General features: G+C 33.5%; 2 protein-coding genes across 2 annotated transcripts in view; one reads left to right on the top strand and one right to left on the bottom strand.

Annotated features, from left to right (window-relative positions):
- Nucleotides 1-1,763, bottom strand: part of LOC124367795 (protein MTO1 homolog, mitochondrial) — a 29,123-nt gene extending 27,360 nt beyond the window's left edge. The window contains exon 1 of the mRNA XM_046824911.1: nucleotides 1,471-1,763. Within this exon, the coding sequence (XP_046680867.1) occupies nucleotides 1,471-1,696 (226 nt within the window). The 5' untranslated portion in view covers nucleotides 1,697-1,763. The remainder of the gene's footprint in view (nucleotides 1-1,470) is intronic.
- Nucleotides 1,764-2,287: 524 nt separating this feature from the next.
- Nucleotides 2,288-14,871, top strand: part of LOC124367794 (protein-tyrosine sulfotransferase-like) — a 173,732-nt gene continuing 161,148 nt past the window's right edge. The window contains exon 1 of the mRNA XM_046824910.1: nucleotides 2,288-2,386. The gene's annotated coding sequence lies outside the window, so the exon portion shown is untranslated. The remainder of the gene's footprint in view (nucleotides 2,387-14,871) is intronic.

Here is a 14,871-nt window from a genome sequence, read left to right as displayed (position 1 = left end):
GCAATTACTGGATCAATTTCAATTTCTTTCATATTTTTTTTTATATTTGATATCATGTAACATCGGTAGGGAATAGAGTACGATAAGTGGACCCGTTTTTGACGTGACAACGTCTTAAATTAGGTTGCGGCTCGGAGTCACTCATGAAAAAAGTGTAACGCCCGGTAACGTTACGATGCCCGTCCAGTGGGTCCGCCGCACGGGATAAAGCAGATAACTATGTTTATTCGTGAAAATGTGGAGTGCTTAGATTCGTCATTTACAACAACTACAACAATAAAGGTAAATAATTGTACACTGATATTTCATTATCGTAAACTATGATTGATTGATTAATTGTTAGATTGACACAAAAGTTGAGAAACTGAGTTTATAGGTTATGTCATACTATTGACAAATGTTGATAGTGTTAAGTAAATTATTAGTTTAAATCACTCTGCAATCAATCGTAATTCAGTCGATTGAGAAGAAACAGCGCGTATTGCTGGTCAAACATTTAAAATAACAAATTATAACCTCTAACCTGTCATAACAGTGCAACCAAACAAACGAACTAAACCGACCAATCACCACGCGTGGAGTTAGAATTTAACTGTGTTTAGCAAGAATTTCAAATTCCAATTTTAGTAAATGTTTTATTCAACTTTACCATTTACAATAAAAAATTTTAATTAATTTCAAATTATGTACAATGTTTTAGTAAACAAAATATATTTCTATAGTTAAAATTTGTGCAATTCTTATTTTCATTCAATTCCTTGTTCCTATTGTGCAATTTAATAATATTCATATCAATAAATATTCTACCGAGAAAAAGACGTCACGTAAAATCTTCGCCCGTAAAACCGACTTTACAGGCAACCATAATTTTTATATCAATATTGACAAACGGTATTAATTAACTATTGATATAACCAACTGATACTGATCTTGAACAATAATTAAATTGTATAAATACTTCTTCATATAAGAAACCTATTATCTTTTATAAACAATACCAGTCAAAAACTTGTGGAGGACCGTGAAGCGAAGTTTAAAAAGTGGCATGTCAGCCGACCTGTTTGCAGATCATCTCTGTATTTGTACAGAAAAGAGAAGTACATGGTTTTCTAGAGAGGGTGCTTTCAATAAATTCTTGAAAGTGGTTACTGATTCCTACCCAGGAGAAAACATGCAATTAGCTAGCATCTTTCGTATTTTCTGTTATACATGTTTGTTTTATTGTTATCATTTCATTATTATTTATGACTTTTTCCTATGTCCAGTTCTAGTTGCTTGTTTGATCGTTATAGCTCCTTTATTATTTATGAGATTGTCACTATGTGTAGTATATTAATTTCAAATATGATTGTTATTATGAATATGGAAATGTTGATATGATAGACAGAATCGTATTCGATATACTAATATTAAATATCAATGATTATACTAATCGATATAAAACTGAGGTCAACTTCATAAATTCCTTACCTATTGTTTCCAATTTATGTGTGATAAGAAGGGTTTTTGAGCCCATTCTAGCAGCAGCAGAACAAGCTTCTGTTCCTGCATGACCGCCCCCAACAACAATAACATCATAGGTATCATGACAAGTTGAAGATATTCTACGATAATTTGCTATAGGCCTATTTCGGTTATTTTTGTAAAATTGAGCAATACACCACGAGTAACGATGGATTTGTTTTAATGAAGACATCACTGTTCAAAACTGTACTTTGAAAATCCACTAGATGTACAACCAGATAACAATTACTACTCAAATATCGTTTTTTTTAAAACGGAAATTTAGAGTTAACCTTTCACAACACAATCTTCCTTAACCTATAACAACAATATTATAATCAGCTACAGTCATTTTAACCTCAAAAAGAAATCAGGTGTTACTAAAACAGCTGAACGGGTACAGATCATATGTTTATCCTTAAACGCAGCTGATCTACAGCTGTCAAAATCAAGTGGACGTTTTTACAAGAAGTCAATAATTTACTGTAGATTTAGTTGACAAATTGTTTGAAATGCGTATTTGTAGATCAAACACGTTTCAATGTTTGTATCTAGTGTATAGATGTACGTTTAAAAAAAATAAGATTGTGTTTAGAAGATCTATTGACCTCAGTGTTTATCAGTAGCCATTTTGTGCCACACAATCTCATTCAGTCAGTCGACCATTGGATGCGACACTTTCGTGACGCGAGAAATCGAGATCGGTAGTAGTGAATGACTAGGTTGTGTTTCTACTCGTAAACTATGACTAGGTTATTGTAGTGCATTCACTATCGGCGAGTGTTGTTGAATGTTCGTGTGTGACATTATTTTTACTAGACTGCTAACTGTTTGTGAGTGTCATATCAAGTGTTTTCTACTTTATTATTTGCAGGAACATCAGGTAAGCCTAATTTAGTTCAACTATGCCTTAGCCTACATTGTTTGGCTATGTTTAAAGTATGACTTTTAAAAATTTCTCTAAGTTTTACCCACACATCTAACGGTTTATAATTGAAAGTTCACTTGATTAACAATGTTTTGTCTAATTATATGGGGTCTATGATTGAGATGTCCAACATAACCTAGTTTTGTTTTAACTGCTATTTTAGAGTTAAATTAAAGACTTAATTAACTTAAATAGCCAGGCACATTTTCACTTAGCCCATAAGTAGCCAATCCATCTTAAATCTCATAGGGAGTCTTTAATAAGCGGCCTACACTTTTTATTTGATCATTATTTTATTTATTTATTTATTAACGGACAAACCATTTTACAATAAATTACACAATAGCTGATACAAGCGATAAGGCAATAAAAAATACAAAAAAAGAATAAGTGTATAAATCGAGAGAATGCGATACAATAACATTATGAAGCATTATAAACAACCAAGATGTAAACAAAAATATAAACTATTGAAACATAAACAATGAAACTGCAAGATGTGTTCTGCAAAATACAGCAATTAATTAACAAAAATCAGATACTAACAACAATACAATATATATAATAATAAATACCAACAATAATAAACTATATAAAAGTGCAATAACAGGAATAAATAAAATATAATAAATATATAAAAGCAATGAGAAACTAATATTAACAGCTAATAAAAACTATGTAATTTAGCAATAACAAGAATACCATATATTAGTATTAAAAATGAGTAATTAATAAGTAGCTAGGAAATAAATTATTATATTAAAATTGCAAAAACACGACCACTCCGTAGAGGCGCTTCCAATCACTCTTGAGCTGCGATAAGTGAGGTGTCCTTCCTCCTGAACAGCTGGCCACTGCTGTATAATCAGTAGCTTAATTGGTGAGAACTTCCACTCCCCCGCGCGATGGTCCGCGCCTGTACAACCCCAGCAGAAAGAAGAGAGAAGGCCTGCCGGCGAACCTGGTGAAGTCCATCGAAGAACAGGTCACACCCAGACGCAACCCGATTTCCCAGGCGAATAAACCTTGCGAAAGGACTGTTGAAGTCGAAGTTGGTTGAGTGGTATCTTTCGACCCAGCAGATCTCGAGATCTTGTGTTTGCCGGAACTCTGAGGTCGATTTCAGCCTAGGAGATCTGGACAGTTCATGCGACCATTCACTATCTTCCAGAGAAGGACAACATCAGCCACGTCACGTCGCAGGGCAAGAGGTGACAAGTTCAGATTGCTGGACAGTTCCTCCACAGGCACATCAAGATAGGCAAAACCCAGCCGGACACCAATCAAGCGAAGAAAACGCCTTTGTAGAGCCTCCAGTCCTCGTCCTATTGCCAACAGTGTAAGGCGACACACACGGGACTTGCATATTCCACAAGCTGTCTCACAAGGGAACAATACAGAGAGCGAAGAGCAGAAGGATTGTCGATGCCTCTGGAGAATCTTGCTATGAAACCAAGCATCTTGTTTGCTTTTGCTACTGATGTGGTCTATATGTCCAGAAAAATCCCATGTCGCTGGCAAATATAACGCCTAGGTCTTTTATACACTGGGACCGTGGAATGGATGTACCAAAATGGAGTATACGTATATGACTGGAGATTTGATGCGGTGATAAGTTATACAAGAGCACTTACTGGGATTTACAGACAATGTTTATTCCTGACACACCAATCCTCAATTCCGGAAAGGCTATTTTGAATTTCTTGAGAGGTCTTCTGTGTAGACACAGCGATGAAAATCTTCAGGTCGTCAGCAAATTGTAAGGCCTTTACAGTTAATTTGTCTAGTAGGTCATTGACAAAGACATTGAAGAGGCAAGGTCCCAGCAAAGAACCTTGTGGAACTCCTGAAGAAGGTGAGAACTGAGTGGAAGTGGCGGAACCAATCCTCACGACCAGAGAACGTTTTTGAAGATAACTAGAAATCCATGACAAAAGAGGTTCAGCCACTCCGTAACCCAGCAACTTAGACACAAGAATTGTGTGGTCGACCTTGTCGAAGGCTTTTGCCATATCGATGTAGGCTGTATCAACTTGGTAGTTTCTTGCGAAAAGCAGACAAATACATATTCTTGAAAGAGCAGGAGGTTGGAGACAGTAGACTTGCCCTTCATAAAACCATGTTGGGAAGGATGGATTATTTTGGATAGAAAAGGATTCAGTCTATCTACCACGATACTTTCAAAAACTTTGCCAATTGCCGGCAGAATAGTGATTGGACGGTAGTTCCGTATGTCGCTGGGATCATTTGCTTTATGTAAAGGAATGATGAAGCCCAACTTTAAAGAGCTAGGGAAGATTCCTTTGTTAAGTGATTCATTGAACAACACTGTGAGGGGTTCAGCTAAGAGAGATCGGCAGTGATGAAGCATAGATGGCGGTATATTGTCAATTCCAGCTCCCTTTGTAGTGTCCAGATTCTTAAGCTTGCTGAGAACTTCTTCTGTTGAGGTTGTTATGACACAAAGAGAATCGAAGACAGCATAGCTAAAGCTAGGTGAAACTCGTAACGAGGGAGAGTAGACTGAGTTGAAATAACTGGAGAACAGCTGGCAAATGCTTGTTGTGTCACTGGCCACTTCATCATCTAAATGCAGACTAGATGGCATATCAGGAGTATTTCTTTGAGCTTTAACTAGTCCCCAGAAAGCTCGTGGATTAGAAGATATGTTTGATTGAACATTGGACAAATATCGAATGTGGCATTCACGAGACAGCGACCTACAAGTATCTCTCAGCCTCGAGAACTCGTAATAATGGGCAAGATTGAAACTTCTCTTGAAACGTGCGTGCGCAGCTTTCTTTTCGATAATGCATTTTTTTAGGTCATTATTAAACCACCTAGGGAAGCGTTGAGATACCAAATTTCTTCAACGGACTTGCATTTTTGAACGATTTTCTCTAAGGAACTTTCCAGAATGTCGAACTTTTCATCAACTGAGATCGGCTGGTGAATAAATCCCATATCTGCCTCCTGTAGGGCTGTAAAAGCAGCTGGAGGTCACATTTCCCCAAGTTGTAGCCGCTGTAGCTGTTGTCACAAGTAGAGGGCATATAGCACTCAAGAGTAAGGGACAGAGGAGGATGATGAATTTCAGGTTTAATCAACCAATCATTAGCCCTGCTAACTTGCACCTCGCTATCAGAATGAAAAGACCAAGTCCAGTGTTACTCCTCTATGGTTCTGAACAATGATTTATCTGGAAGAGAGAGTGCAGGGAAGACATGTCACGGAGGTATTCGCTGGCAATGTTGAGGGAGGCCAGATACAGGTAAATTTGACATCGAAGTGAGGCAAGTTGAAGTCTCCGAAAATGAGTGTCTTCTTTGGGAAATTTGCCAATTCGACTGTCTCAGTAACCACATCACAGAATTCACGGTAAACAGAAAGAGGACTTGAAGGGGGGATGTAGACACAGGCCAGAAGGAAGATCAAAACCAAATCCTAATTTCACAAGGGCAAAGACGCTTTCGATGTTGAATCCAGAGTATAGTCGCTTAGACAAAAGCTTCTTACGAACTGCAAGTAGGGTTCCTCCACCAGAACTTTTGTGACTTGTAGCAGCAGACCTATCACATCTATGAACAATGAAGTCAGTATCACCAACAACTTCGGAGTCGGGGATATCAGGAGAGAGATTTGTTTCACATAGTAGAATAACATCATCAAGGCATGCAGAATAAACTATTTTTTAAACTCAATAAGCTTTCGAACGAAGGACCATTTACATTTTGGCAGTAAACATTCAGAGAAGCATGCTGCTGTTTACCGTTGGAATTTATTCGTTTTTTTGGCACAATAAGAAGGCGTTCCATTCTTATATCTAATCGTTAGGGAAGTATCACCAGCCATCCTGTTCTGGACTTTAAGGTGGCACGAAGAGTCTCCAGATGTCTTTTCTCTCGAGGAGTGCGGTCATGAGAGATTGATATTCCACGCATGCTATTAGGAACATCATTTTTCCTTGAAGTTTTTGAAAATGTGAATAGCAGTGCCTTCAGACGGCATACAAAGCATGAGAGGACGATTTTGTCCTTTTTTTCCCACCAATCTAAAATGACGAACATCTGAATACTGAACATTAGATTTCAAATGAACAAGAAAATCCTGGACAAAAACGGCATCCGCAGTTTTTGAGGTTGTGTTTGACTCGGGGATGTTATGTACAATAACATTTTTGGCACGTCGATTACGATCGTTGCATTCGGATAAAACATCTTCAAAAGCTGATCACAACCCGCTACCCTGTTTATCCTTGATAGTGCTTATTTCAGATTCAACATAGGCCAAGCGAGGCTCAAGTTTCCAGTAATTTGGAGGTCACCAATTCCAGTCTTTTTTATAAGTTGTAGTCCTTCTGAGAGTTCTGTTTTAGTGCAAGGGAAGACAACTTAGAGAGAATGGTATCCATCTTGGCATCTATTGGGCTTGCCAGTGTCTTTTTACAGTCAGTGCTATGACAAAACCATTTTGTATTGTTGTCGTTGCTAAATCGTTGGTATTCAGATTTAGACATTTTTACACATTCTCTGTGAAACCATCTCTCACACTCCGGCATCACACAGCACAAGCCTTCTTCTGTATCTAAGACTTCTTTTACGCAAACAGGACAGGAAGTAGACATAATACAAAGAATGTACTGTATTTTATATCTCAAAACTATACTTTGTGAAATGCAACAACGAGAAAGCAAACAGCTCACAAATCAGTAGCTACTCAGTTCACCACTGAAAGTGTGCTTTTTATATCACCTAAATTGAATAATGTTGAAATAATGACTGGCAACACTAAGCAATAATTTCAAAACATGGGTAAATTATGTATCATAAATGGAAAAGTAAGTTGATATTTGTCACGTTGACTGACGAACTATGTTATAAAGCGGTGTGAGAAGCAACAAGGAATGAGATAATACACTCGTCAAACTTATTATCGAAAGATACTATTATATGATAATTAATAGGCCTAGTATGTTACAAGAATTATAATACATTAACAACAAGAATAATACATTACAAGTTATAGTTAAATAACTTGAACAATAGCATAAAAAATAACCAAACCAATTTCCCCTAGACCTAAATACCAGAAAAACTAGCAATAATTGCAGTTTCCCTAGATTGCAGTAGGGTACGGTCCAATAAGCGGACCCGGTTTTTTTTATATCGAAGAATATAATCATCGATACCTAATATTCGCATATCGAATCATAGACTATCAATCGATATAAAAGTAATAACAATCATATGTTTAAATTAAAATGTGAATTTAATGATAACAAATAATAAATGAACATAACCAAAATCAGGGAAACTCATAACTTTAACTAAATGAAACAGAACGAAAACGTTTTTACTAAAGTTGTGTCCACCATTACCTTCTTTTTTTTTGCATCTGAAGACGACCATGTTAGCTCCTCTGACAGTACATTTTGTTACCTTTCCACAAATATCACATAGGCCTAATGGATTCTTAGGTACTAACCCAACATCCTGAAGCCATAAAAAACATATTTTATCGTCTTTTAAAGCAATTTTCGTGAAGCTTCCTAAGATTGACGGCCATTTTAATACACAATGTTACGTGAAATTTAAAATATTACCTTAATTGTATTATTTGAAAGTGTTTACAGCTGTTCATATAGATTATTTAAGTTGTTAAAAATAATTCATCAGTATCGATTGATTATATCGATGGTTATGATTAAGTAATATCGTTTGCCAATTTCGATATAAAAAAACCGGGTCCGCTTATTGGACCCTACCCTTGCAGTATAGACAACCGCTTATATGAAAATGAGGGTAGGGTACGATAAGCGGACCCGGTTTTTTATATCGAAGAATGTAATCATCAATACTTAATATTCTCATCTCAAATCCTAGACTATCAATCGATATAAAAGTACCTATAGTCCTCAATAACAATCATATGTTTTAAATTAAAACATGAATTTAATATTTACAGTGATCAAACAAATTATTATAACCAAAATTAGGAAAACTAAAGACGACCATATTTGCTCCTCTCACAGTTACAATTGTTTCTTTCCCACAAATTTCACATAATGGGTTTTTCGGTACGAGTCCAACAGGTTGAAGCCTTGAAAAAACATGTCTTATCATTTTTCAAAGCAATGTCGTGTAGTTTTCTAAAATTAACTGCCATTTTTAATAATCAAAACTACTTATGTAAAATTGAAATATTTCCCTACTTGTATTATTTGAAAGTGTTTACAACTGTTGATATAGATTATTTAAGTTAATAGTTCAAAATAATTAATCTGTATCGATTGATTATATCGATGGTTATGATTAAGTAATATCGTTTGCCAATTTCAATATAAAAACCGTGTCCGTTTATTTTTAAATAAACCCTTTATTTTTAAAGTTAAAAATTATTGTGATTAATTATATAATAAATTATATGTTGTATTAAATAAATTGTAATATCAGATTATTAATTGGATAAAATCAATTGAAACATTGGATGAAAGCAAGCGAATTACGAGTGTAGGCCGCTTATTAAAGTCTACCCAATTTGATCTTTATATTTAAATATGAATGTAACCTGAGTTACAATGCTCCCAGTTAATTAGGCTGAAAGTATATTTCAATCAGAACTCCAATTAATTTAACATTGTTTAAAGAACAGTGAAAATCAAGTTAAATTTTGATAGTTTTTTTTATATATAATGTTCTAAACTTATTAAGAACAGGTTTTAAAAGCATGATAGCCTACTTTTGACATGAGAGTAACTGCCAAAACTGCTGCTGCTGTTTGTTTTGGGCTGTAACTAGGCCTAGCCTAATTTATTATACTGAACTGAACTAATACAACATTAATATGATATAAATTGTTATAATGTTACTAGTATGGTCAATTCATACAGTAGGCTAATACTTTACTGTTCTCCAGAACTGTGAGAAAGTAAGTACACACTATTCTTGATCTTTACTCTTTAGGAACACAGGTGCAACTAAATTTGAACTTTTAGCAGCTAAAAAGTTACCATAACTGTGCTATGTCGATTTTGTGTTGTTATGATTTAGATTTTAGTTTGAGGGTAGCTTAGACATTGGACTTTGGGATACCGCTGATGATAAGCTCTTTGAAGCTATACAATAAATTCCTAATGAAATAAATTTTTTATTGGCATTACGAATTTGAGTGTGGTTACCATTGAAAATTACAGCAAAATTAATTACAACAAGCCAAATTTAATCTAATATCCACTTTACACTGGTTAAGAATCAGTGACAATGTAAAACCAACCATCTTCTGTGTTCCACATTGATTGATTTTGGCACTTAAAATTTTAATTCCAAGGAAAACATTGAAAGAGCTTTATTTGGACCACCATTCTTCTCATAGATGACAAGTACTTATAAATTAGTTTCTGCTTTAAAATTTGTGGTTGCACAAGACAGTTTTATGTTCTGGAGTAATGTAAATGTGGATTTTAGATCGTTATTGGTAGTATCCCTAAACTCAGTACCGGTTTGTTCTAACAGTTTGTTTTATGAAGTTTACTATACAGTATATTCAATATTTTTAAAATTTTTTTTCTTATTTTAAAGTTAACTTAATTCCCATGCCAGTTATACTACGTTGTAAAAACTATACAAGATTAAAAATAAATAAAGTCTTCTTTATGAAATTTCAAATAAATCATAAATGCAACTACTTAACTACATTATCGCAAACAATTAACGTAATGAGTATCAGAAGTTGTTGTAATCAAACTTAGGACTGATTGAAAAATTTGTGATGACAGAGTAATGGATAATCAAAAGCACAGGCTAGTTGTTTCTGATAAAATAGTACTTAAAACATTATCCTTAATGTTTTTTTTTAAATGAAACTGGGACACAGTCTCAAATATTATTTCTGTGTCATGGTTTTTGTTGTCATCCTTTGACAATATTACATAATGGATTAAATGATGAATAAGACGTATCTTCTTGGAACCACTTCCTTCACAAATCATAATTTTTCATTGCGACTATCAACAGCTCAGAGTCTTAGTTTATCAAGTTTAGAGTAGTTAAAAACAACATGTTAACATAAATGACAAGTGATTTTACAATTCTCTGCGTGATTTAAAATTAATGCAATAATACAGATTGTGTTTGTTTTTTAAGCGACAATAAGCGTAACATCTAAGTTTGTTTATTTAAGATTAAAATGAAGACATACACACACACACACACACACACACACACACACACACACACACACACACACACACACACACACACACACGCACATATATATATATATAAAACTATATAAATCTGTAGTTTGACGGGTATTTGGTCTCCCGATCATATTTTAGTTTGGTTGTTTAAACACATATGTGAGAGATACGGCCAAATACAAAATAATTGAATCGTGGTGTATTGGTAGCACATTCACCCGGCAAGTGAGAGATCAGGGTTTTTAGTCCTGGCGGAGCAAGTATTTTTGTGATTCAATGATTATTGAAAAATTGTATATAGCCTTTATTTCTGTATGTATTTAAGGATCTTAGTGTGGGATATTGAAATCAAATACCATAGTGTAGGTCTATACAGAGAATTCATGGTAAGTCAATGTAGGTAGTAAGAATCAATATGGAAAGATATTAATAATTAAACATTTGTGTAAATATACACTTCCTCACACATTTACTATGTTGTACATTTCATTAGATCTGGCAGGTTCATGTGGCAGAGCCTAATTACAGTTTGCATTTCTGTCACTTTAGCAATGTTAAAAAATTTCATAACAAAAAAAAAAATCATGAATCCAAATCCATTTTGCAAAATGACAAACTTTAATAGTTTCTCTGTCTTTTCAACTCATGGCCTACTTTAAATTCAAGTGGTTAATCCATTGAAGTTTTGTTACATCTAATTTTTTTGGTTCAGACTGTGATAAAAAATTGTTGATTTTTATAATATTTGAATCATAAAATATATTTCGCCTCTATGAAAATTGATTTGGAAAATCTTTTTAGTCTAGCATCAGTTGGCTGAAGATGGCTCTTCATAGCGGGATTGAGTGATGTGTTAGCAATTTATCGCTGTGTTGCAAACAATATCCGATATGATTTTTTTGCTATATATGATGCATTTAGCAGCAACTTAAATAGTATAAAAAACATGTTTTTAAATTGTTGTAACTATTTACTGATGGAAACTAATATAAAATTACCTACAGGAAATTTATAAAATAATAATAATATAAAATTACCTGTATATGAATTTTATGTATCAGTAAATTTTAAGTAAAAAATATTTCAAAACTTTTAAAAATTGAACTAATTTATAATAATAGTAAAAAATAATTTGAAATTTTAAAATAATAAAATTTTTTAATATACAAATCTTAATATAGAAAAGAAGAGTAAGTTAGTTTATAACCTCAGAGCCAAGAGCCAATTTACACTTCATAAGAAAGCAAAACCGGGTTTTTTTTCTTGAAATTGATGAAGGAATTTTTCCTAAGAAAGAAATTTTTAGTCAAGCTCTTCATTAATTTTGTAGATGGTTGAAAAGGGAGGGTATATAAAAGAATAAAATATGAACTGAAGTTTTTTTATTAAATTATATGTTCCCTAGTTTGATGCATTTAACAACCACTGTCAAACATATAATTAATATTTAAATATCATTGCCAGACAAAAGATAACGAGATTGAAAATCGTCACATTAATGATTTATAATATGTGGTTAGCTGTAGCTAATTTAATATTTATTGATTTATAATGACTGTTGGTTTTATTTGTGTTAAGCTAGTAAAAATATAATCTATGGGGACAAAATATCATAAATTTTCATATTTTTAAGCCTTTTGATATTCTTCCATTTCAACCAGAACTAGTGTGTATGACAATCAATTTCTTTCTAAAAGGGAGATTCTCTTATTGATTAAAAAAAGATTGTGTGCTATGTCACACAGCTAAAAAAAAAGGAATGAACAGCTGACTAAGTTAACAAACAGTTGATTGAACCGTGTTGATTGAGGAAACAATCAAAGCTATTCAATTTGTGGTTGCCTTTCAACTGCATACCAATGGTATCTGTCTGCAAAAGAAACCACCTTTAAAATTAGCCCGATTTGTCTTTCTTTCTGTGTAATACAAGGTCAATTCTTTATTCTGCATTATCGAATTACACAATGTTCTAATCAAGAGGGTTTGTGTATTTTGTGGAATTAAAAAAAACTATATTGTTTTGATCCTACAATGCATCATAAAGCTTATATAGTGGAAGTTGGGACATGAAAAAGATTACAAAACTATTTTATCATAAATGTTTGTCTTACATTTCTTTGTAAGATTATGTTTCTTCTTTCTGTGTTGTGTGTTTTAACACACAAAAATTCTAGTATCATCCTGAAATTATGTTTAAAAACCAAAATCAAATATTCCTTATTGTCATGAAACATAAATAAATATATGCATTGGCTTGCTTCAAATTATCCATTCAAACATAATATTTAATTTATTAATAACTAACATGGTACATTACATAGTCTTGTATGGAAAAAATCATTTTTGTAGTAAAAATAACTTGAGCTTCCTTTAAAAACAATCTAGATCTAACTCTATTCATAAAAAGCAGGTATGACATTACAATAAGTGTGATTTAAAAAAAGGTTTAGTGTGGAAAGGGATATTTAATTTATTTTTGTTTCTAAGACTGTCTTTAGATTGTGGCATAAGAGACTAAAATATACTATGGTTCTGTTAAAAAAATGTTAAAAATATGTAAAGATTTCATGTTTCCAAGTGAGTGGAAAATAAGTTTAAAAGTTCAAATATTGTTTGCACTGATTTTTCAATGAAATATATCTGAATACATTCTGACTTGGAAAAATAATTAGATGTAAGATGAGCCCCAGTGGTGGGACGGGCAAGATCTTAACATGGAGATGGATGGATATACAGAATACATAAATGAGAACTTGTACCAAATCTTTGTCAGGTGTAATATAACTCAGCACTTGTTTCCTTCTTCCCTATAAGTGGAAGAGATTGTGTCATAATGTGTCGATGTATAAGTATGTAGCTAAACATTTTATAAATTGCCACTATGTTCCAATTTATTGTCTTAAAAAACACAATTGTCTTTTACAATGGTAACTGTGATGGTAATTTGAATTTCTTCCTATACATGGATATAGAGAGGTTTAATGTGTGTTCTTATGTTTAGCAGTCAGGAGTGTATGTTTCAGGGTAAATGACCAATGAATGACTCCTGGCCAGTGATAATCCTAACTTATCTAATTAATTAAACCTCACACCAATGGAGGATATTAGTTTGTCTTTTAGTTTGTACTACATTCCTCTTAAACTCCAAAAGTAATGTAGCAGAAGATTTGTTTTATATTTTGTAGCACTGAACAACAGAAATAGGATGTGTTAAAATATACTCTCTGCATTTAACAAGAGTTATCAATTAATCTTCTTCTATTTATGAATGGTATTATAATTTATACCATTTATACAACTGAAAAACTAGATTCAAATCTCTGTTTTCTAACAACCTACCACAACATAGTATTTTTTAACATATTCAAGTCAGTCATCAAAGTATTCAGTCATCAAAGCCATGAAATGAAATACTCCTAATGCATGGTGAAAGGAATCAAATACTCTTGATGATCAAGAGTATGAATAGTACTTATGATCAAGCGTTAGACACAGTAAGAATATTCCTTTATAGGACATTTGAGCTTCAAATTAGCTTAAATACAGTAAAATCTGTCATATCTGACTTAATCCGGTGACGGTAGGCTGGATATAGTTAAAGCCGGATGTGGTGAATAATGTAAATTGTGTATTGCAAATGCTTTACTAATGATGTGGTTTATTTTCTTATGGCATAACTAAGTAATTATAAAAAGGTTGAATACTGTCCTAAAACCAAAGTTTGTACAGCAATTCTTTTTATTCTATTTGAAACTCTAAAACTTTAACTATGCATTAACGCATTTCAAATTTGTATGGTTAAGTATGTAAACTAAAAATTAATATGTAAAGGTTATAAATAGAGATATACTTTAGAAAAATGAAGCATTCAGTAATGTAAAATAATTCAAACTAGATCTTAAGTTATTGGAAAAAATAAGTAACTATCCCACCAATACAACATGCCCTAATATAAATTCCAAAGTAGGTAAGTATTATCGTTAATATAAAAGTTTTGTGCCAAGGTGTAAAGTTTTCAACATGTAGCGCTGGCGAATTCGTCGTAAATGAAAACAAACCATCACCCTTCTCTCGTCTCTGGACTAGTGGGCGACGTCTGATTGAACTTGACTGTGTGACATTCTTTAATCAACAGCTGACAGTTACAGTCACCAGTATATCGCAGGACTGGGGGGTGGGGGGGGGGGGGGGTGGGGGGGGGGGGGGGTGGGGGGGGGGGGGGGTGGGGGGGGGGGGGGGTGGG

The sequence above is a fragment of the Homalodisca vitripennis genome, chromosome 8 (assembly GCF_021130785.1).
Source record: "Homalodisca vitripennis isolate AUS2020 chromosome 8, UT_GWSS_2.1, whole genome shotgun sequence".
NCBI classification, from domain to species: domain Eukaryota; kingdom Metazoa; phylum Arthropoda; class Insecta; order Hemiptera; family Cicadellidae; genus Homalodisca; species Homalodisca vitripennis.
The sequence above is the reverse complement of the archived record's forward strand: the minus strand, read 5'-3'. Positions and strand labels throughout refer to the sequence as shown.